The sequence below is a fragment of the Leopardus geoffroyi genome, chromosome B1, assembly GCF_018350155.1.
Source record: "Leopardus geoffroyi isolate Oge1 chromosome B1, O.geoffroyi_Oge1_pat1.0, whole genome shotgun sequence".
NCBI lineage: Eukaryota > Metazoa > Chordata > Mammalia > Carnivora > Felidae > Leopardus > Leopardus geoffroyi.
The window spans coordinates 33,490,761-33,513,013 of record NC_059327.1 but is presented as its reverse complement, the minus strand read 5'-3'; the positions used below and the strand labels follow the sequence as shown (position 1 = coordinate 33,513,013).

The 22,253-nt window shown below is 39.0% G+C and overlaps 1 protein-coding gene and 1 long non-coding RNA gene across 6 annotated transcripts in view; one reads left to right on the top strand and one right to left on the bottom strand.

The window, feature by feature from the left end:
- The window catches only part of ADAM28 (ADAM metallopeptidase domain 28), a 76,238-nt gene that overhangs the window by 22,415 nt on the left and 31,570 nt on the right, over positions 1–22,253 (top strand). For 3 of the 5 annotated variants that reach the window (XR_006707208.1, XM_045456861.1, XM_045456892.1), the window contains exons 8-13: positions 600–671; positions 6,124–6,293; positions 9,207–9,291; positions 16,593–16,723; positions 17,504–17,681; positions 19,939–20,028. Coding sequence is in view for 4 of the 5 variants with exons in the window: in XM_045456861.1 (XP_045312817.1) it covers positions 600–671; positions 6,124–6,293; positions 9,207–9,291; positions 16,593–16,723; positions 17,504–17,681; positions 19,939–20,028 (726 nt within the window). In the remaining variant the exon portion in view is untranslated. The remainder of the gene's footprint in view (positions 1–599; positions 672–6,123; positions 6,294–9,206; positions 9,292–16,592; positions 16,724–17,503; positions 17,682–19,938; positions 20,029–22,253) is intronic. The other 2 variants (XM_045456879.1, XM_045456870.1) reach the window with 1 other exon arrangement.
- On the bottom strand, positions 590–20,732 carry LOC123587290. Its single transcript, XR_006707214.1, has 2 exons — positions 20,349–20,732; positions 590–975 (listed from the first exon to the last, which is right to left on the bottom strand). It is a non-coding gene; the product is annotated as an uncharacterized LOC123587290 (long non-coding RNA).

The following is a 22,253-nucleotide window of genomic DNA, read 5'->3' as shown; positions in this document are numbered from 1 at the left end:
TCATTGGCAAGTTAGAATATATGCTCATCAGAAAGTGGTAAATGCATAGGACTCATGAATGGAATCTTCTGAAAAAAGGCACTTTTGGGGGGTAATACTCATTGTTCATATTCTTTTGCAAGAATTCATTTTCATATATTGGAAATCTAAGGTTCACATGTATGCTCCCACAAGGAGAAGTTTTATGCTATGATAATCTAAGTTAATTTGTTTAAGTCATAAAGCTTGGCCTCTAATTCTACTAAATTCATTTACCATTTACCATTCATATATATATTTTTAATGAATAGCATATTCCTTGCACTGAACCTGCACAGCTTATGAAACCATGGTATTTAAGTGGAAATACATTTGGGATAATTCCATAGAGACTTATACTGAGCTCCTCCTGCAGGCGTAAAACATCATCTCTACTCCAAAAGTGCTTTAATTTAGCTAAAGCAGTAAGGAAGCATTTTGCATCTTTTAACTGTTAACTTTCATAACTGTTTGTTCATTATAACCACCGATAAGCAAAATAATCTGAAGTTGTCTTTTTTCACTTCTAATGATATTCATTTCTATCAATGCCCATATCTTGTCTCATTTCTTGTTTGTAGTTTAAAAAGCACAATCAAGATCCAGAAGAAATAAGAAAGAGGGTGTTTGAAATGGCCAATTATGTCAATATGGTACGGTATATTTTATTAAGTGCAATTTCAACAATTTGTGAGGCGGTGCCATTGGGTTTTTCTACGAATGCCCTTGAAGCAGGGAAAGAAAGTCACCACTCCTGACTAACAATGCTTGATTGGCTCTTGAACTTTTGCTACTTAATTGAATATTAATATTACATGATAGAGATATTTCTCACCTACTTGCCACACTGTTCTCAGGTTGAAGAACGTATAAGAGATGATTTTGTTTGAATTGTTTTTGTTTTTCTAAAGCCTGGGGAGACATCACTGACCAGCAAATCCCAACAGAAATCCAAATCTATGGAAGAACATGGAAAAACAAACAAAATCAGCTGAACGCTGGCACAGAGTTATTTCATTTAATCCTCAACACAACTCTGAGATATTTCTAAGCCTTAATATTATAGCTAACGAATTAAATCCTGGGAAGCAAAGGACCTTGCCTAAAATCACAAAGTTAGGAAATGGTAGACATAAGATTTGAACTTAGATTGGTTGGATTTCCAAGTCCATTTCGATTGGAAAGATGTTGATCTTGATCTGTAAACATGATTTTATCATCTAATCCACAAAATGTTTAAAAAATGATTTCTGTATCCCTTCTGTTTAAATCTTAATTGTTAGCGTCTTGTTAGTTAAACATCTAGTTAGTCTGCCTCCTTAGATGGGTGAGTCACTTTGTGGAAGCCTGCAAGTTCTCTAAGGATAGAGGAAAAAATGAAAGTGGATTCAATGACCAACATCATCTGGGTCTCGTCTTCTCACCACAAAGACTTCTCCCAAAGAACCCTAAGAATTGGCCATATTTGCTGAGCATCTCCTTTGTAAATTTGTTTTTAAACATTTATCTGTTATTGAGAGACAGAGAGACACAGAGCATGAGCAGGGGAGGGGCCGAGAGACGGAGAGACACAGAATCCGAAGCAGGCTTCAGGCTCTGAGCTGTCAGCACAGAGCCCGATGCGGGGCTCGAACTCACGAACCGCGAGATCGTGACTTGAGCTGAAGTCGGTCGCTCAACCGACTGAGCCACCCCAGCGCCCCACTGAGCATCTCCTTTGTGACAAGAACTTTTTGATGACAGAAATGAAGTGGGGAACAAAACTGACAAATATCCCTCCCTTCAAGGGAGTTTACATTCTTGTCCAAGACAAGCATAAAAATACCAAATAAAGAGTAGGTAGGATGGTGATTATAAATGCTATAAAAAAGTAAAGCAGGGGGCGCCTGGGTGGCGCAGTCGGTTAAGCGTCCGACTTCAGCCAGGTCACGATCTCGCGGTCCGTGAGTTCGAGCCCCGCGTCGGGCTCTGGGCTGATGGCTCAGAGCCTGGAGCCTGTTTCCGATTCTGTGTCTCCCTCTCTCTCTGCCCCTCCCCCGTTCATGCTCTGTCTCTCTCTGTCCCAAAAATAAATAAACGTTGAAAAAAAAAAAAAAAAAAAAAAAAAGTAAAGCAGGATAAAAAAGAGAGAGAGAGAGAGAGAGAGAGAGGCAGGTTCCTCTTGGGTGCTGTGTTAAATAGGGAAGCCTAAGTCCAAGATGTCCAAGGTGACATTTGAGTATGGAAAGGAAAGGAGGGAAGCATCTGACCCTAAGGGAGGGTGTGCAAGGCAGAGTGAGGTTCTGAGGACAGAACCCAGATTGTCCTATTTGAGGAACAGCGGGAGGGCCATGGTGGCTGTATGCGGTAAGCCATGGAAAGGGCGGGAGCAGATGACACATGACAGGCAGCGGTGGCTGGAAACTGCAGGTCCTTGTAGACCTATGTAAGGACTTTGTTATGCTGCATGGGTGAGGAAGACATTGGGGGACTGAGCTGAGGTGTAACATGTTCTGATGTGTGTCCTTAAAAAATCACCTTGGCCACCGCATTGAAAATAAACCGAAGGAAAGCAATTGGCAGAAATAAGACCCGATAGGGGATTGTTCCCTAATTCAAGGCAAGAGATGATGGTGGTTTGAGAAAAAGCAGTGATGGTGGATCTATTGACACTAGCTGGTCTCTGAATACAGTCAACAGAGTATATGAGGTAGAGGAGAGATGAGACGTGTGAGAAAAGGAAAAGATGAGGTGACATCGAGGATCTTGACCTGAGCAACTTGAAGAATGGGTAACGTATTGGCAATAGTGACTCAGAGGAAAGATTAGCATTTCCATTTTGTACACATTCATTTTGAGATATCTTTTTGTATAAAGATTTCCAGGGTGGGGCGCCTGGGTGGCGCAGTCGGTTAAGCGTCCGACTTCAGCCAGGTCACGATCTCGCGGTCCGTGAGTTCGAGCCCCGTGTCAGGCTCTGGGTTGATGGCTCAGAGCCTGGAGCCTGTTTCCGATTCTGTGTCTCCCTCTCTCTCTGACCCTCCCCTGTTCATGCTCTGTCTCTCTGTGTCCCAAAAATAAATAAACATTGAAAAAAAAAATTTAAAAAAAAAAAAAAGATTTCCAGGGGGACATCATTATGCTGTATACCTAAAATAAATATAATGTCATAGGTCAGTTGGATTGACAAAAGTATTGTTTCTTAGCGGAGGTGACAACGGGCAGTGGGTTGCTACTTTTTATTAACTGTTCTATGACTGAGTACTTTTTAAAAATATGTTCATGTTTCGTGTTACATTTTTATATTTAAAAATTAAAATATTGGAGAGCCTACATTTCAAAAATCAGAGAAAATACTAGGAAATTTCCCTGAGATCAGGGGTAGACATGTCCATATTGACAGTGACCCCCACGTGTCTAGAACCTACTAGGTGCCACATTATATCATTGTATGTATGTGCCGATGGATCATTAAGGATTAAAGAGAAGATTCATGGGTGAAAAAAGAAAAAAAGATATCCAGGTAAAAATGCTAGATATACAAGATTGTTTGAAGTTTTGAAGTCTGGGTGGAGAGATAAATCCAAAAGTCTTTTTTTTTTTTTTCAAGTTTATTTATTTATTTTGAGAGAGAGAGAGAGAACTCGCATGAGCAGGGGAGGGGCAGAGAAAGAGAGAGATAGAGAGAGAGAGAGAGAGAGAGAGAGAGAGAGAGAGAGAGAATCCCAAGCAGGCTCCATACGGTCAGTGAAGAGCCTGATGCAGGGCTTGAACTCATGAACCGTGAGGATATGACCTGAGCCCAAATCAAGAGTCGGACAGTTAAATGACTGAACCACCCACGTGCCCCTCACTGCTCAGAATGGCATAAGATGTGGGTCAGCGAACTGTGGGCCTGTGGGCCGTATCTGGCATGCTGCCTTTTTATAAAACGGTTTTATTGAAACATGGCCACACCATTTGTTTACGCATTATCTATGGCTGCTTTCCTGCCACAGTGCCAGTGGTGAGGAAGAGTTACAACAGAGACCACGCAGCTTCAAAGCCTGCAGCAGTCTCTATCCAGGCCTTTCAGGAATAAGCTTGCCAACCTTGGTGTAAGATAACCAAAGGAATGGTGTAGATAAGTAGAAAAGAGACCTAAGAACAGGTCCTTGAAGTGCTTCTTTGAGGAGAGGTCAGAGTACAGGAGAAACCGATAGAGACCAGGAAAGAGGAGACAAAGAGCTTCAAGGAAAACCAGGGGATAGAGTTGTTCTGGAAGCCGCTTGAGACAAAAACCCATCAAAGGAAGAAATGATCAATGACGTTAGATGCTTCTGAGGACTGAGGATTGGCCATCGGATTTAATAGCGTAGAAGTTACCAGTCGCCTGGATGAAGCACATTTCTGTGGAGCGTTAGAGTATGGGCACGATTAGAGTGAGCCCAACGAGAATAGGAAGTGGAATTAGAGACAGCAGATACAGAAAATTCTCTTCAAAAATTTCGCTATAAATAGAAGCAGAGAAATGGTGCATAAGTGACAGGGGGGAAGGGTCATAAAGAGATCCTCCCCACTGTGATGGGTCATTTTTTTTATGCTGATGGGAACAGGTCCGTGGAAGGCTAAGCAGAGACAATGCAAGGAGGTTGGAAGAATTGTGGAATCATCTCCTTGATCTGGGGAGAGATTGGAGGTCTAGCGCATGAGTAGAGAAGCTGGCCTTCAGCTCACACGAGCATTACTGTAGAGTAAGGAAGGTGAGCACAGGTTGTTGGAAGAGGTTTAGCTCAGTAGGTAGACAGTGGTGGGAGCCAGTCAAAGTTCTCTTCTGATTGCCTCTTTACCCTGAGTTTGGAAGCAAGGGCATCTGCTCAAAGTGAGGTTTCAATACTTTAAAAAAACTTTTTGTTAATGTTTATTCCTTTTTGAGAGGAAGGCAGAGCGCAAGGAAGAAGGGACGGAGAGACGGAGAGACACAGAATCCGAAGCGGGCTCCAGGCTCTGAGCTGTCAGCAAAGCCTGACACGGGGCTCGAACCCATGAACCTCGAGATCATGACCTGAGCCGAAGTCGGAAGTTTAACCAACTGAGCCACCCAGGCACCCCAGATTTTGACTTTTCTTTTGATGATTACTGCATTCCTCAATGCTTTTATTATTTTCCAAACTGCTTACAAACATTTCTTCAGGTTTCTCAGCACCCATGAGGGTTGACCCATGAGGAAGCCTGTCACCATGGTTTTTTTTTTCTCCCCCAGCTTTATTGAGATATAATTGGCATAGCACATTGTGTGGGTTTAGCTGTTCAGTATGTTGGTTTGATATACTCATAACACTGCAAAATGATTTCCACCATAGGTGAGCGTCATATAATTACCATTGCTTTTCTGCGGTGGGAACATTTACGAATTACTGTCACCAATGTTAAAGTATATAATATGGTATTATTAACTATAAGTACCAAGCTGTACGTTAGATCTCCAGAGCGTGTTCATCTTATAACTGGAAGTTTGTCCTCTTACCAACACTGTGCAGTTACATCAACTATAGTAGCAATTTAAACTTTTGAGAGTAAGCATATTGTCTTATAAGGTTAATTGATTATTTCTAAAAGTTACCCTGTATGCATCATTGGTTATTTGGCTCATTCCAGGTTTAAGAATCAGAGGACCACTTCATTGCGACTCACGGATGCAGAACTTTTTCATATAGCACGCTCTTTTTCCAATGTCCAAACCAGCACTGAGTCAACCTTGCTAATTCTGGAATGTTCTGACTCAGGGAACAATGCAAAGCATTTGAGTCATTACACTTACATTGAAGTCATAGTAGTGAACTACTAACTGAAAAATTATAATCTGCCTTAAGGTGGCAAGCAAGAGAAGTTTATTTTAATAGGACTTTTGCTCTGAAAAACAACAGTCTCCAGACCTGAAATACCTAAGGGTGTCTGCCTTGCCTGAGTATGGGGGTGCTAGCATCCGTGAAAAGAGGTGGTAACTTCCATTTCACAAGTATGTTTGGAAAGAATGTTTTTACCGTGCTGGGAGAAATAGGTTTGAAAATCTAAAGTACATTGAAAATATTGAAAGATAACATTACCACCTCTGTCATTCCTTTGACATGTATTCTCTTTGGACAGCTTTATAAAAAGCTAAATACTCATGTGGCCTTAGTCGGTATGGAAATCTGGAATGACAAGGATAAAATAAAGATAACCCCAAATGCAAGCTTCACCTTGGAAAACTTTTCTAAATGGAGGGGAAGTGTCCTCCCAAGAAGAAAACGTCATGATATCGCTCAGTTAATCACGTATGTAGAGTTTTTCCCTTTTGTGTGTTAAATGGTATTTAGCGTAGAAAGTTTCCAAAGCCTTGGCAAAGCAGGTGGTTTCTTGGGGTATAGGGTAAGAGGAAGTGGCTTACACAAAGGGGATAAAAGTTTAAAAAGTATTAGATCGAATCTTATGTTGAATATGCCCTAACTTTTGTTATAAGTGTTTCTTTTTTTCTTTTTTAAAGAAAAGCTAACAATTTAAAAATGATTCATCAGAAGTCTGTTTTGATTGGGTATACAGAAAGGAAAGGCATGTTTAGATAATGGCAAGAGAAGTTTCAATTCAGTGTTTTAAAAGTCCTGACTAGCTTTAAGTATTAGTGAGGACAAACTTCTAGGATATAAAGAAAAATTCTAATCCCACACCTCAATACCATCCTGCTGAAGTGACTAATCAAAAACAGGGGCAAGGAGGAGAAATAAATCTAGTGACTATACATTAACACAAAACCGCTGAGCATATGCCTCAAAAGAAATCGAGAAATTTCTTTTGAGGCATATGGATATGCCTGGAATAGTTTGCAGCTGGAATCAGATAGAAGGAAACAGCAATGAATAATTGAAAATTATTCAAGTGTTACTTCCTAAGAAAACAGTAGGTGTCATAGCACATAAGAAGACTAGGTCCTGTCAGAATTAATTAATATTCTGAATTGGTTATTTACTACACATGACACATCAACCCACAACTCCCTGACTTAAAATAAGTCTTCTTGACTTGCGTGTCTGGTTCCTTGCCTGGTAGGGCTGGAGCACAGGGGCTGGTTGGTCATCTCTGTCTATCTAACTTTCAAGTGGCTAACTTGGACTGCCTCCAGCATGGCAGCCTCAGGGGTCTGGACATCTTACAAGGTGATTAGTTTTCACCCAGAAGAAGCATTGTAAGAGGACCAAGAGAAAGCCTCAAGTCTTTTCATGAGCAAACCTTAGAAATTACAGCGTCACTTCTGATATATTCTGTTGGTCAAGATCGACCCATATTCAAGGGAAGGTACTACACAGGATAGGGATACTGCAAGCCTAGCTCACTGGGGGTTATATCTGAAGAACAGCTGCCATAGTTCCTTAATTTTGAAAGGCGAGTTCCTTAAATTTTCAAGGGTTCACCGCAGGGTGAGCTCATTTTGTTCGGAGAAAGTTAGTATTTTTTTTCAAGGACTCACAGCTCATAGGTAGTAAGGTAATTCAACTCTTACCAGACTGCCTCCAGGGCCATGCTCAAATTATAGTAAATTCCCATACTTTGAACCAATAGGGTAGAGAGATAAAAATCACAGACAAGATGACAAATGCATAGATAAAAAATGACAAGCCAACAGGAAGAGTAGATTTCCTGTCTAGACTGGAATAAACAGGATAAAAGTACTAAAAAGATATGGTGGAAAGAAATAATTGCACTTTCATTCAAAAATTTACCTAATCGGGGCGCCTGGGTGGCTCAGTCATTAAGCGTCCCACTCCGGCTCAGGTCATGATCTCACGGTTCGTGGGTTCAACCCCCGCATCGGTCTCTGTGCTGACCTCTCAGAGCCTGGAGCCTGTTTCAGATTCTGTGTCCTCCCCCTCTCTCTGCCCCACCCCTGCTTGTGCTCTGTCTCTCTCTGTCTTTCAAAAATGAATAAACATTAAAAAAATTTTTTTAAAAAAAGAAAAAAAAATTGCCTAATAAGTTAACAAAAGGTTGTGTCTCTACCTAGGCATAACAAGGTAAGAACTTTGTGGTACAGCTATAATCTATCCACTAAAAAGAGTAAATAGCTAACTCCATAACGGGGGAAGATTTATTTATTATAAATGAGCTGGTAGTGAGAATTGAACCCACACAAATGCAGACTTAAGTATAAGTAATTTTTTTTTAATATGAAATTTATTGTCAAATTGGTTTCCATACAACACCCAGTGAAGTATAAGTAATTTTATAACATAATTTTTAAGGAGGATATAAATACTGCAAATCTTTAAAATATCAGGTATAATGCAAAATATCATTTCAAAACAACAGATATCTGAAAATTGTCCAAAGGAAGTATAAAGTGGGACGAAGTTCTCTAATTGTCCTTATTCTGCATGGCAAAATCAGTACTCTCCATTCTTGATTATGATAAGCGGGAAAATATAAGTTCAACTTTTTAGGTAAATACATCTACTAAGGGCATTTTTTAAGTAATGCGTTCTTTGAAAATTACTAGAGGCAACCCAGGGGGTCAGGATCTTGATCAGATCACAGAATAATAACAAAGGCAGCACAAAGAATCATTGCAAATGGAAAGAAAAAAAGTGAAGAAGACTAAAAAAAGAAATTAACATTACTAAAACCAAACCAATAGTCTATGCAAATAAATGTAAGTGGCTCAAATTCCTTTTAACAAATATTTCAATAACATAAACGCTTCGTAACGCAAATACATTCAGAATGGGCCCAAATTCCAAATCCCACTATAGCTTAAAACAGTGCTAAAAGTGAACAAAAGTAAATGATATAAAAATATATGAGAGAAAAACATAAATTAAAACAAAGCATATGTGAAAATATTAATATTCAAATTATATATGTATATGTATATGGACAAAAACATTCCTGTTTATTTACTTCCTGGCAAGAGATGAATTCCACAACAAAAAATATAAAATAATGAATGAGAGATATAAAATATTAAAAATGATTATATCCGGTGATTATATCCGGGTGCTTATATTTAGTTGATATGACAACCATTGCACATTAAAAAAAAATGCCTAATGCAAATTCAAAAACTGAAGGAAATATTTAAGAGTTATTATTTACAATGTGAGTTTCTCTGTTAACCATTTAGAGTCCTGGATGGGTTGTGCATAGAAAATATCATTTAGAATCATAAGTTGTTATATCAATTATTTTCTTTCTTTCAGAGCAACAGAACTTTCTGGAACAACCGTGGGCCTTGCCTTCATGTCTACAATGTGCTCTCCTTATCATTCTGTTGGCATTGTTCAGGTTTGTTTGAAGATAAATAGTTGGTTCTGCAGTTCAAGTCTGTCAAATGCTCTTTTTTTCTGAATCATGTAGGGTTTTTTTGTTGCTATGGCAAATAACATGGATTGAACTTCAAATGTTGAAACAGTCTTGCATATCAAATATAAACACATCATTGCCATAACGTATTATCTTTTTTATTTATTGCTGGATTCAACACACTAACACATCTTGAGGATTTCTATATTCTGTTTAATCCTGAGGGATACTAGTCTGTAGTTGTCTTTTCCTGTTATATGTTTTTCATGTTGTGTTATTAGAACAAATATCGGGTAAATCTGGCCACATAAAATGATGTGTGCCCAACGTTTCAATTTTATGGAATGTTTTAGTAAAATTGGTATTATTCCTTCCTAAAATGTTTGGTACAATCCATCAGTAAAACTATATGGGTCTGGCATTTCTTTGTTTTTAACTATGAATACAATTTCTTCCATAGATAACAGAACTATTCAGGTTATTTATCTTTTCTCAGATGATATTAGCAATTTATGTCTTTTTCTTATGATCTTACTAAGGACTTATTAATTTTATTGATTTCAGAGAAAGAGCTTTTGCTTTATCGACGTTCTCTATGGTTTTCTTGCCTTCAGTTTCATTGATTTCTGCTCTTGATTATTGAATTTCTTTTGCTTTCTCTGCATTAATTTGCTATTCTTTTCTATTACTTAAGGAACATTTTTAGATTATTCATTTGAGGCTTCTCTCTTTTTCAGATATAAACACTTAATGCATAAATTCCCTACCATGCACTGCTTGACTGCATCTGTGATATTTGGATATGTGTGTTTTTATTTTCATTCAGTTAAAAATATTTTCTAATTTCTTTTTGGATCTCCTTTTTGACTAATGTATTATTTAGAAGTATACTATAATGATTTCTATTATGATTTTCTTTTAGTTTCATTATATTATGATCTGAATATTCATTTGCTAGGGCTTCCATAACAAAATACCCCAGACTGTATGGCTCAAACAACAGAAATGTATTTTCTCAGAGTTCTGGAGGCTAAAAATCCAATATCCAGGTATTGGTAAGTTTGGTTTCTCCTGAGGTCTCCCGCTTTGGTTTGCAGATGGCTACCTTCTTGCTGTGCCCTCACATGACCTTTCCTCTTTGCACACATCCCTTCCTCTTCAGTCATGTTGGATTAGGGCCCCATCCTAACTTATATTCTCATTTAACCTTAGAGGCCCTATCTCCAAATACGCTCATGTTGGGGGTTAAGATTTCGATATACGAATTGCAGTGTGGGGGGGTGGGCACAATTCAGTTCCTAATAATCTGGAACATACTTCATAGAATGTTAATATTTTAAAATTTTTTGAGGTTTGTTCTTGGTCAGTACTGCATATGAACTTGAAAAAGAATACCTTCTGCTGTTATTGAATGGAGCATTCTATAACCGGCAACCATGTCAAGTTAACTTACAGTGTTCAGTTCTTTTGAATAGTTTATAGAGAGTGGTTAAGTATCCACGTATAATTGTAGATTTGTTTATTTCTTCTTTCAATTCTACAAGTTTTCACTTCATGTATTCTGAAGCTCTACAGTTAAGCAAATACACAAAAACAGTTGTCATGTCTTTTTGGAGAATTAATCCATTATTGTTTCATGTTCCTCTTTTTTCCTGACATATTCCTGTTCTGAAGTCTACTTTGTCTGATATCATTAGAGTTACTCCAACATTTTGTGGCTAAAGTTTGCTTGATGCAACTTTTTCCTTACTTTTACTTTTAGCATATATTTTTCTCTACATTTAAAAGTTTCTGGCATATAGTTGAGTTTTACTTTTTATCTAACCTGACAATCTGTCTTTTTTTTTTAATTTTATTTTTTATTTTTTAAAATTTACATCCACTATCAACAATAGCCAAAGTATGGAAAGAGCCCAAATGTCCATCGATGCATGAATGGATACAGAAAATGTGATATATATATATATATGTATATATATAATGTAATACAATATATATTAATGTATTAATGTAATACATTATATAATATAATGTATAATAGTAATACATGGAGTATTACTCTGTAATCTGTCTTTTATTTCCTATATTTAAATCACTTATATGTAATATAATTATTGATATTGAACTAAAAGCTTCAATTTTTTTTCTAGATGTTTTCTATTCCATCTAGTCTATTTTTTATGCCTTCTTTAGGATTGAGGATTTTTTAAAAATAATTTCCTTTATCTCCATTATTAGCTTTTCACTGTTACCTTTGTTTGTTTATTTTTAATGGTTGCCCTGGTTTATTATATACCTCTGTTTGTTTTACGTTGAAATAATACTGAGCTGCATCACTTGTAATATAAGAATGTTATAAGAGTACACCTCTAATTACTCCCTTCCAGTTTTGTGCTATTTTTATCATTTGTTTAACTTTACATACACTATAAATACACAATATATTGTTACTAATTTTTCTTAGTCATCTTTCAGCACAGTTTAAAGTAAGAAAAAAATTGAGGCACCTATGTGACTGAGTTGGTTAAGAACCCAACTCTTGATTTAGGCTCAAGTCATGACCTTATGGTTTGTAAGTTGAACCCTGTGTTGGGCTCTGTGTTGACAGCATGGAGCCTGCTTGGGATTCTCTCTTTCCCTCTCTTTCTGGCCCCTCTCTGACCTCTCTCTCTCAAAATAAATAAATAAACATTTAAACATAATAAAAGAAAATAAAAAGAGTATTATGTTTATCTTAGCTTTATCTACACTCACCTTTATTTCATTCTCAACCCTCTCCATTTCTTTGCAGAGTTTCTATCTGGTATAATATTTTTTATTTCTTCCCAAAGAGTTTTTGAAAATATTTCCTATAACACAGGTGTGGTGTGGATGAATTTTTTAGTTGCTTTCAGACGACTTTATCTCTCTTTCTTTTTTGTATACATTTTCATTGAGTTTGTAATCCTGGCTTAATAATGTTTTTTCTTTCAGTACTTCTAATAATTTCACTTCACTGTCTGCTGGATTACAGAGTTCCTGATGAGAAGTCTGCTGTAAACTTTATCTTTGTTGTTCTGAAATGTATCTTTTTGTTTTCTACTTCAAGATTTTCCCTTTCTTTTTAATTTTCTTTAGTTCGATCATAATTATGGTATAACTAAGTGGACTTTGGGAGAAATGGGTAATATATCACATTTAGTGTTCCTTGAACTTCTTGGGCCTGGGGCTGTATCTGTGATTAATTATGGAAAATTCTGGGCCGTTACTTCATCAAATATTTCTTCTATTTTATTCTCCTCCTTTTTTCTTCCAGGGATACAAATTCCTATATCTATGACCATTCTATATTGCCCCTCAAAAGTTATATGCTCTGTTTTTCTATTTGTTTTCTTTTTTATCCTTTTTGCACTGTGTGTTTTCATTTGGGTAATTTTTGTTGAACTGTTAGGTCAAGTTATTATTTTCTCAACTATTCCAAATCTACTGTTAAGCCTGTTGAAGATATCGTTCGTTTCAGTTACTGTCTTTTTCATTTCTAGCATTTCCATTTGATTCTTTCTTATGGTGTCCAGGTCTGTTGAAATTTGTCATCCAGACTTGTGTGCTACTCATCTTTTCCACTGGAGCTTTTACCATATTAATCATAGTTATTCTAAAGTATCATCTGATAGTTCTAACATCTGTGTCAGATATGAGTCTGGATATGTTCATTGGCAAGGTAGGCCTTTTTCTTTATTTTTTTCTTTTTTGTTTTTTTTTTTTGGATGCCTTATTATTTTTTGTTGAAAGTCAGGCATCCTGTGAAAGGCATTATCTGAGGGGTGTGTGTGTGTGTGTGTGTGTGCATGTGTATTTTTTCCTTGCCTGGAAATCATCACTTCTTTCCTTCCTCTAGGCCTCTTGAGTAAGGTTTGAATCAATCTAGCAGGAGTTGAGTTGGATTGGGGATTTTGTTGTTGTTGCTATGACTAGCCTCAGTCCATCATAGGCTTTAAATTCCTCTCACATTATTTTATGTTTAGGGTGAAGGCTGGTTTTCCAGAGGGTTTTTCTCAGTGTGTGCTTCATACTCATTTTTAGGTCTTTACTGGATCCCCCAGAGAGTTTCTTTATGCTGCAGACTCTCCCCCTTTGGTAGGTGGTTGTTACTTGTTACTGGATGATCGTTAGAATTTTGGTGGGCAGAGGGCATTTTCTTTCGCTTTATTAAACCTCAGTCTTTGGTAAGTCCTGTGTCCTATAGTGTCAGGGGTAGGTCCTTTTAGTGCTGCTCCACTGCCAGAGGTAGCGACCTCTAATGGACATAGCCCAATAGGCATTCCTGCCCTTCCTTCTCCTTCCTTCCGGGGTAGAAGCTTTCCACGTGTTTTATTTTCCTTCCTGTTCCTTTTCTATAGTTGTATTGAGACTTTACCAGCGCCCTGGGTGGCAGGATTTGTTGCTCTTTCTCTCAGAAGCTTAAGCCCTTGGTTTAGGGCTAGAATTAGAGTGAGGTGAGTGACACGCTCATTTCACCCTGGACCTTGTCACGTTTGTGCCATAGCAGAGAGAGGAGAATGATCTTCGAGTGATTTCATGCCTTTTCACGCTCCTGTTCCCCTCCCCCAGGCCCACACTATGAGGGAGGCTTTCTCAGAGCTTTCACGTGGTGAGGTCTGTGTGGAGAAAAACCCATGAGTAGGTGAGAACTCCCCTATGTCTGAAGCTCCCACGTTTGGTGTATTTTCTTGCTGTACGACACACACTCTAACTATACGGGTTTTAAGATTATTTTATACGAGTTATTGCTGGAACCTGGTCTGTTCCAGGTAAACAAATATTCATGTCCCGACTTTCCCTGTAGCTGCCAGCCTACCTTTCCTTAGGTTACCTTGTGGCCTCAGCTCTGGATGAGTTCTAGAAAATTGTGAATTGATGGTCCAGTGTTTTTATTGATTGTAAGTTTGGAAGTGATGCTCTCCCCAGACTTCTACAATGTGGTGGTAAGGAACAGAGGTGGCGGGGGGGGGGGGCGGTTCTCCTTTGCCTTTGTCTGGTTTTGGTCTTAGGCAGGTCCTGGGTGTCAGAAGCAAAGCTTTCTTAGGGATTCTTTCCATCCTTCCCACAGCAGCAAAATTCTGCTTTCTATTTTTTGCAGATCTTTTGAGGAAGAGTTTTCTGACCATCCCTCAGTAGGAGAAAATCTCGATGAATATTACTATACGATCCTGGGCTCAAGATGTTTCAGGAGTAGGGGATGTGTGTGTGTGTGTGTGTGTATGTGTGTGTGTGTGCGTGTTTAAACCCATCCCTTAACCATGTTGGGTCTTCCGTTCTACCCTAGGTTGTCAGAGATTACTATTTCTTTCCCCAGTGGCTTTAGGTTTCCATTCCTTAAAGGAGAAGGTTCTGGATATGGCTTCAGGCTCTTTTCTTGCAGCAGTTGCTACTTTACTCCTTCTGGACTACTCCACCAAGACAAGTTCTTTCTGTTCTACTACCTGGCTCTCAAAGTGTGCCCTGAGCTCCTAGAGGAGGTCCTTGGAGAAGAGTCTCTAAGTGTATGCAAAGCACCCTTGTTTCTGAGGTCCCGCGGATTCTATACTCCGGCACTGGCCTGTCCCAGGCCTTTAACAATTCACTTAAGAAGTTAAGTGAGTTAACTTCCCCACTTGTAGGATCCCTGGCATCTCCTCCTCTACACTTTGCTAGAGACAAGCCAGTTCCATCTGTCCTTGGGAGGGCCTATTTTTAGTTTTCAGGTTCTGTGGATGTTCTGCAACCACAACTGACTGATAGAGTCAAGGAAAATTATCATTATCTGGCTAGTCCTTGTTGTTAGTCCAAGAATAATGCTTTTTCCAGCTTTGTACATCCTAGGTGGAAGTGGAATATATATTATATATGTGTGTGTGTGTGTGTGTGTGTGTAATATATCCTATAAGTCTGGGTTTGTGACAAGCTTTGTAAGATGAACAGAGGAAATAAAATATGTACTTTCTAACCTGAAAGAGTTTACCATAAAGTCGGAGGCGGAATCGGACTACTTAAAGCAATACTTAAAATATATGATAATAGAATTGAAAACTGCAGTAGGAATCCAGAGGAGAGAATTACTGATGAAGATTCACGTGGTCAGGAAAAGTTGCTTGAAAATAAACGTCAAAGGGTGGATAGGGGGAAGAGAGAATAGAGGTCATTCCAAAGGAAAGAAACATTTCAGTTATGAGAATAATGAATTAAAGGAAGACACCATGCATTTAAAGGGACCTCAAATAAGGCAATCTGGAAAGTCTAAACACATTTACATTTTTTCCAGTTTTTTTTTTTTTTTTTTGGTGTGTTTTTGTCCCCATTTGAGTAACTCCATCTTACTAAAATAGCAAACTTTACTGGTTCTTCTTGACAGGATGATACACTATCGTTAATTGTAAATATGAACTTCCCATCTTGTTTGAACTTCCCATTTGCCAGCCTTGTACCATGCCTTCTGGATCTCTTTACTTGGTTCTTTGACATGAAGTAGATAAGGAAATCAGGCGTCTGTGCGTGGGTGTCATTGGCAGATTCCTGTCTCCCCTGTGGGAAATTACAACTTCAGTGATTCTCTAGTGTTGTGTTATTGTTCTTGAAAAACCTGGAGCCCCCAGTCCAACACTTCTAACCAGAAATCATCTGGTAATGAAGTTGCCTATGGGCTGGACTTCATGCCATGGGGCCAGTCTAGAACTGACTGAGGTCTAGCTTGGCAGTAACAGACCTGAGAGAGATACCAACGGTACTAAAGTCCTAGGTTAACAAACACTTTTGGATCCCTATTAGCTAAACGCATCCAAGACCGTCAGTCAATTAGAAGGCATTGAAAAACAAGCCGAGGGGAAGGAGGTAGATCAGTTGTAAGCAATTCTGATTCCTTATCATTTTTGAAGACCTTTTGCCACTGTCTCTCATGGCAGGAAACCACAAAAATGTTTCTCATTAAAAATATTCCCCATTTACAAGAATAAAGAGAAAGCAGTGTGCCCTGTAATGGGCATTCAGTACCAAAGTTGTGTGTGTGTGTGTGTGTGTGTGTGTGTGTGTGTGTGTGTATGTGAGAGAGAGAGAGAGAGAGAGACAGACAGACAGACAAACAGAAATAGAGACAGACAGAGGCAGGAGGGGAGAGGAAAAGGTGGGGAGAGAAAGAGAGATGGTGATTAGTGAAAAATCTGAAGCTGGAACCGTTCGATCTACCCCACTTAGTGGAACTATTTAATTATACCCTGAGTGATAATTTATTTTAAAAACCAGAGGTCTGTTTTCCCTGTTCTTGCCCTTAGGACCACAGTGAAAATGTGCTTAGAGTAGCAGGAACGATGGCCCATGAAATGGGCCATAACTTTGGAATGTTTCATGACTCCTATGTTTGCAAGTGCCCTTCTACAATATGTGTGATGGACAGAGCACTAAGGTGAGGCTTTCTTGGAAAGATGCGTTCATATCCCTGTTTTTGGTTCACTCTGGACTGTGCTGTTCTTTTATGTCATCTTTGGCAACACATCCAAGCTTTTAAATATCAAATAGCATAATCATGAATGAATATCCACACCAAACCGCCTTCCCCCTCATCTATGTGCATTTTTTTTCATTAACTAAAGACATCATTTAAACATATTGTGTCTTTGCTGTTGGGGTGACTTGACATTTTTAACTTCAGATTATCTACACCAGATCTGGTTTCGGAAAATAATTGGTATTTATCACATTTTCAATAAATTCAGATTGGGTAGTGGTAGGGAGAAAGTTCTGGGAGAAAAATCTAATTAAAGAAGAACGTTCTCAAGGAGCCTGGGTGGCTCATCGGTTGAGCGTCCAACTTCGGCTCAGGTCATGATCTGACGGTTTGTGAGTTTGAGCCCCGCATCGGGCTCTGTGCTGACAGCTCAGAGCCTGGAGCCTGCTTCAGATTCTGTGTCTCCCCCTCTCTCTGCCTTTCCCCGACTCGTGCTCTGTCTCTCTCAATCTCAAAAATAAACACTAAAAAAAATTTTTTAAAAAAGTTGGAGGTGTTTGTGTCCATCCGGAAAGGCTAATTTAGGCACAGAAATGAGCTCATGATTTAGCCATTGGGCACTGGATTGGATTTCATCTTTTGGGGGCAGGTTTGGGGTGTATCATCCCCAATGTGTGACGTTGCTCCCTTCATGCTCAGCATGACTGTGTTTCATTCTCTTCTTCCTTGCCTTCACAGCTTCTATATTCCTACAGACTTCAGTTCCTGCAGCCGTGTCAGCTATGATAAGTTCTTTGAAGATAAATTATCAAATTGCGTCCTCAATGTTCCATTGCCTACAGATATCATATCCACCCCAATCTGTGGGAACCAGTTGGTAGAAATGGGAGAAGACTGCGATTGTGGGACTCCCGAGGTACCACCAAGTACTCTCTGTGGTTTTTTAAAATAATGTTTATTTATTCATTTATTTATTTTGAGAGAAAGAGCGTGAGCAGGGGAGGGGGAGAGAGAGAGGGATAGAGAGAATCCCAAGCAGGCTCTGTCTGCCCTGTCAGTGAGGAGCCCGAAATGGGGCTCGATCTCACAGTTCGTGAGACCTGAGCCAAAGTCAAGAGTCAGACACTTATCTGACTGAGCCACCCAGGCGCCCCCAACCAAGTACTTTCTAAAATGATCGAATGTGTTTTTCAATTGCTAAGAAGATAAACCATAAACCTGTATTACGCAGGCTCACTCTGAAATTGTGTGTTTCTATAATTTTGCATATGTTCGGGCCGGCTTTTCTAACAATGAATGATGCATTGCTTAAAAGACTTCCTACTTTCCATCTTGGGGTTCCTTCCCCATTTCTTTTTCTTTTTTCTTTTTTAAGAACAATCAACAATTGAGTTTTGTACTCTCTTCCCTCCCATCTGGCAGACATACTTAATGGCTGCTATGTGCCTACGACCGCTTGAGCGGTTACTTGAGGCACAGCACTGTGATAGTGCTCAGAGTGCAAATAGCTTGGCCACGGTCACAGAGCTGGTGAAGGGAGGAGCCGAGACGTGGACCCAGGTGTTTGTGTCAGCAATCCCAGAATCACCCTGCCCTGGGATTGAGTTCTTCCCTTTGGGACTGAAGAGTTTTTATCGTTAGGAGTCCTGGCTTGATCCCACCTTATTGATTTGGCAGCCAGGGTTCTGAATGGGACCTTTGCCCCCATTTTGTGAAAACTTAACATGAGTAGCACGTCAAGCCCTCGAGGGGTCAGCTTTTCAGTAACTTCAAAATATGACCATAAATGTATTCATTCTGTGAGAAAGCAGAATCTTTCCAAGATGATGTGTATATTTGAAATAAGGGTAGGGGCGCCTGGGTGGCTCAGGAGGCTAAGCGTCCGACTTCGGCTCAGGTCACGATCTCGCAGTTCATGGGTTTGAGCCCCGCATCAGGCTCTGTGCTGACAGCTCAGAGCCTGGGGCCTGCTTCAGATTCTGGGTCTCCCTCTTTCTCTGACCCTCCCCCGTTCATGCTCTATCTCTCTCTGTCTCAAAAATAAATAAATGTTAAAAAAAAAAAAAGAAAGAAAGAAGGGTGAGAGTTTTAACCCAACAAGTTGTAACTCTAAATATATCATTAAGGATACTAAGCAGCTATAAGAGGAACTTTCTGAGGTAGGAATTTCCCCAAAACCTTATGCAGGTATCTGATTTCCTAGAAGCAAGGTGGGGAGAGAAAGACAAAGTCTATTGCTTAACACAGAGTTGGATTAAGTGTCAAACTTAGATAAAGAACTATACTTTAACTTTTTAGTGTCTGCCCTGGAGATTAAACTTACTGCTGGGTAGGTTCATGAGTTCAACTAATTATGTTTTTAATTATTTAGATAAATTTTATTTTATTATTTTTTTAAATGTTTTATTTATTTTTGAGACAGAGAGAGACAGGGCACGAGCAGGGGAGGGGCAGAGAGAGAGGGAGACACAGAATCCGAAGCAGGCTCCAGGCTCCGAGCCATCAGCACAGAGCCCGACGCGGGGCTCGAACCCACAAACTGTGAGATCATGACCTGAGCCGAAGTTGGACGCTTAACCAACTGAGCCACCCAGGCGCCCCGATAAATTTTATTTTAAAAGATTGTTCCTTTTCTTTTTGTTTTCATTCATATTTTACTAAAAATAGATCACTTGCAGTACTATAATGGGAGGCTGAGCAAACTAGAAGAGATATTCAAATTAAAGAAAGAAGGTGTCAGTAGCATTCAGATCATGACAAATCACCAGTGGCTCCAAAATCTGTTTTTTTAATGTTAAACTTTGTTCTTTTATTTTCATGAAAATTATATTCAGACTGTACCAAAGTAGGGTTTATGTGATGAACAAATAATATTTTGAATTAATATGAAAATAGGGGCGCCTGGGTGGCTCAGTCGGTTAAGCGTCCGACTTCAGCCCGGGTCATGATCTCGCGGTGGGTTCGAGCCCCGCGTCGGGCTCTGTGCTGACAGCTCAGAGCCTGGAGCCTGCTTCTGATTCTGTGTCTCCCTCTCTTTCTGCCCCTCCCCTACTCATGCTCTGTGTCTCTCTGTCTCAGAAATAAATAAACATTAAAATTTTTTTTTAAATATGAAATGAGAGCAAAATTTGAGGCCCAAACCAACATTTGTATTTATTTCCGGTATTTCTTAGGAATGTACCAACATTTGCTGTGATGCTAAAACTTGTAAAATCAAAGCAAGTTTTCAATGTGCATCAGGAGAATGCTGTGAAAAGTGCCAGGTAAGATTATTACTTTATTCTCTTTTAATAATGAAATACTGCGTATTTTTCTATATTAAAAATCTCCGAGATTACGTTGAATAAAATAGCAGAGCGCTAGTTTTCTGTCTATAAAGTAACGCTGCTTGCCATTTATATATGAGTGCTTTACAAATACAGGCTATTCGATTCTCCCACAACCTTTTGAGTTAGATATTATCATCTCATTTTGCTTTTGAGGGAATAGAGGTTCAGAATAGAGAACGTGTAAGATAATAGGGCCATTGAATTGGCAAACTCCAAATACTATCCGTTCCAAAGCCAAAGCTGGGGACTCCTACCTGCCACTGCTTCTGATGAAGGGCCTTCTTGCACCAAACCTCATAATTGGTTGCATATTTCTTTTGGTGGAAAAGCTTTTATTTTAAATCTTGTGGAGTGTCCCCTATCTTGAAACTTAGAAGTCACTTCAGGGTGAAAGTCTTGGAAAACAGATATAAAGGATTCTGTGTCCTTTTCTCTGTGGGGCTCATTGACTTTCCTTTCAGGTTCAAGGTTAGAATTTTACATTCCATTGTTGCATAGGATTCTCTATTATGATTATTTGTTTATGTGTCTCTTTCTTTAGTTAGATTGACTCCAAAGGGCAGGGGGCTGATTCATCTTCGCCTAGCACAGGGTTTCATGCATTTTAAATGCTCAAAAACTGTTCTTAGAAGGAATGTGTAGAGTTATAACGTACCAGATTGTGGGTAGTATTTGGGAGAGATTGGTTTCTTTTAATATCAGAGGGAGAGGAAAGAAAGAAAAGAGACCAAAAGGAAGAAAACTTGAGAACATAAGTAGCTTTCAACAAGCGTTGAATAAGGGCTATTTGTTAGAGATTGTGGGAAATTAAAAAAAAAAAAAAAGGTAGTCTTTGACTTCAAAGAACATGCTGTTTCTTTAGGGTAATGACATACATACCTGAAACATATGAAAATACCACGCATGATTAAATGCCCAGGTAGACGTTATAAAGATACATGCCCTTTGTGTAGCTTTTCACTTAATTTTCATAATGGCTCTGCAAAGGCGATATTAGAAAGGGAATTGGGTTTCCAGAGTGATGAAGTCCATTTTCAGCACCTAGCCCCTGGTAGAACCAAGATTCAAACCCGTGTCTTCCAAATCCAAATTTAAAGTTCTTCCCACCCTGCGTAGAAAGGAAGGACTGCATTGTGCACTGAAGAAGACAGAGGGGGCTTCATGGAAAATGAGGCTGTCGCTAGTCTTAAAGTAATGTGTAGATTTTAGACAGCAGACAGGAAGAAAAAAAAATCCCCAAAAGAGGAGACTGAGGGAAAGAATAAAGATAGAACAGGAGGTATAAGCGTGGCTCAGGGGACAGCTGGTAAGAAAGCAAGTCTGGCTGGAGCAGTGGGGGTTGAATTTGGAGGGTCTCGTATGCTCTTATTAAATTTTGGATTCCATTCTGTCATCACTGGAAAGATTTTGAAAGTTTTCTGATGATAGGGGAGCATGCCTGCTCACCTCACCTAGGGAAAGAGATGCCTCCAGCGTCCACACAGCCCTCCTCAGATTTGCATAAATGGCAGAATTGGTTTGACTATGATTTCTCTGAGGAAGTAAGACCAAGATTTGCAATAATAGATGGCGATGCAGTTAACACATCAAATGTTAATCTGGTTATTTCTTCTCCACAATAAATCATTTCATAGGAAGAAGTGAGTTGAAAAGAAATATTTGAGCATACAATGAAAGGAATTAAGGATTAGGAAACATGACGCCTGGGAAAGTCTCAGAGCATGCTGATCTGGTGCTCGTAAAAAACTTATTTTCTTTAATCCAGAAGGTTCACTTCACCAATACATCTCTGAAGTTGCACATTTAAATCTTGAAAATCTTGACAAAGATGCATTCGGTAAAGGAAAAGATAAATCCCTTCTTTGCATTTAAGATGAGGCTTGGTTTTCTTCTGTATTTTTCTCATTGATATTTCTATAGTGCTTACATTATAAATTCGGAAATATTGATTACTTAAGGACTCCGGCCATTGGGCAAAGTCAATAGAAGTGACACGATAGACGTCTTTAGTTTATACAATGCAAATGTAAGCATCATTCTATCTTACCGAAAGGCAACTCCTTTCCCGAAAAAGAAGGCCAAAAGGAAAAGATTATGCGCATCAATTTGAGATATTAGGGTAAGTCAGGTGGGGAAAAACAACAACAACAACAACACAA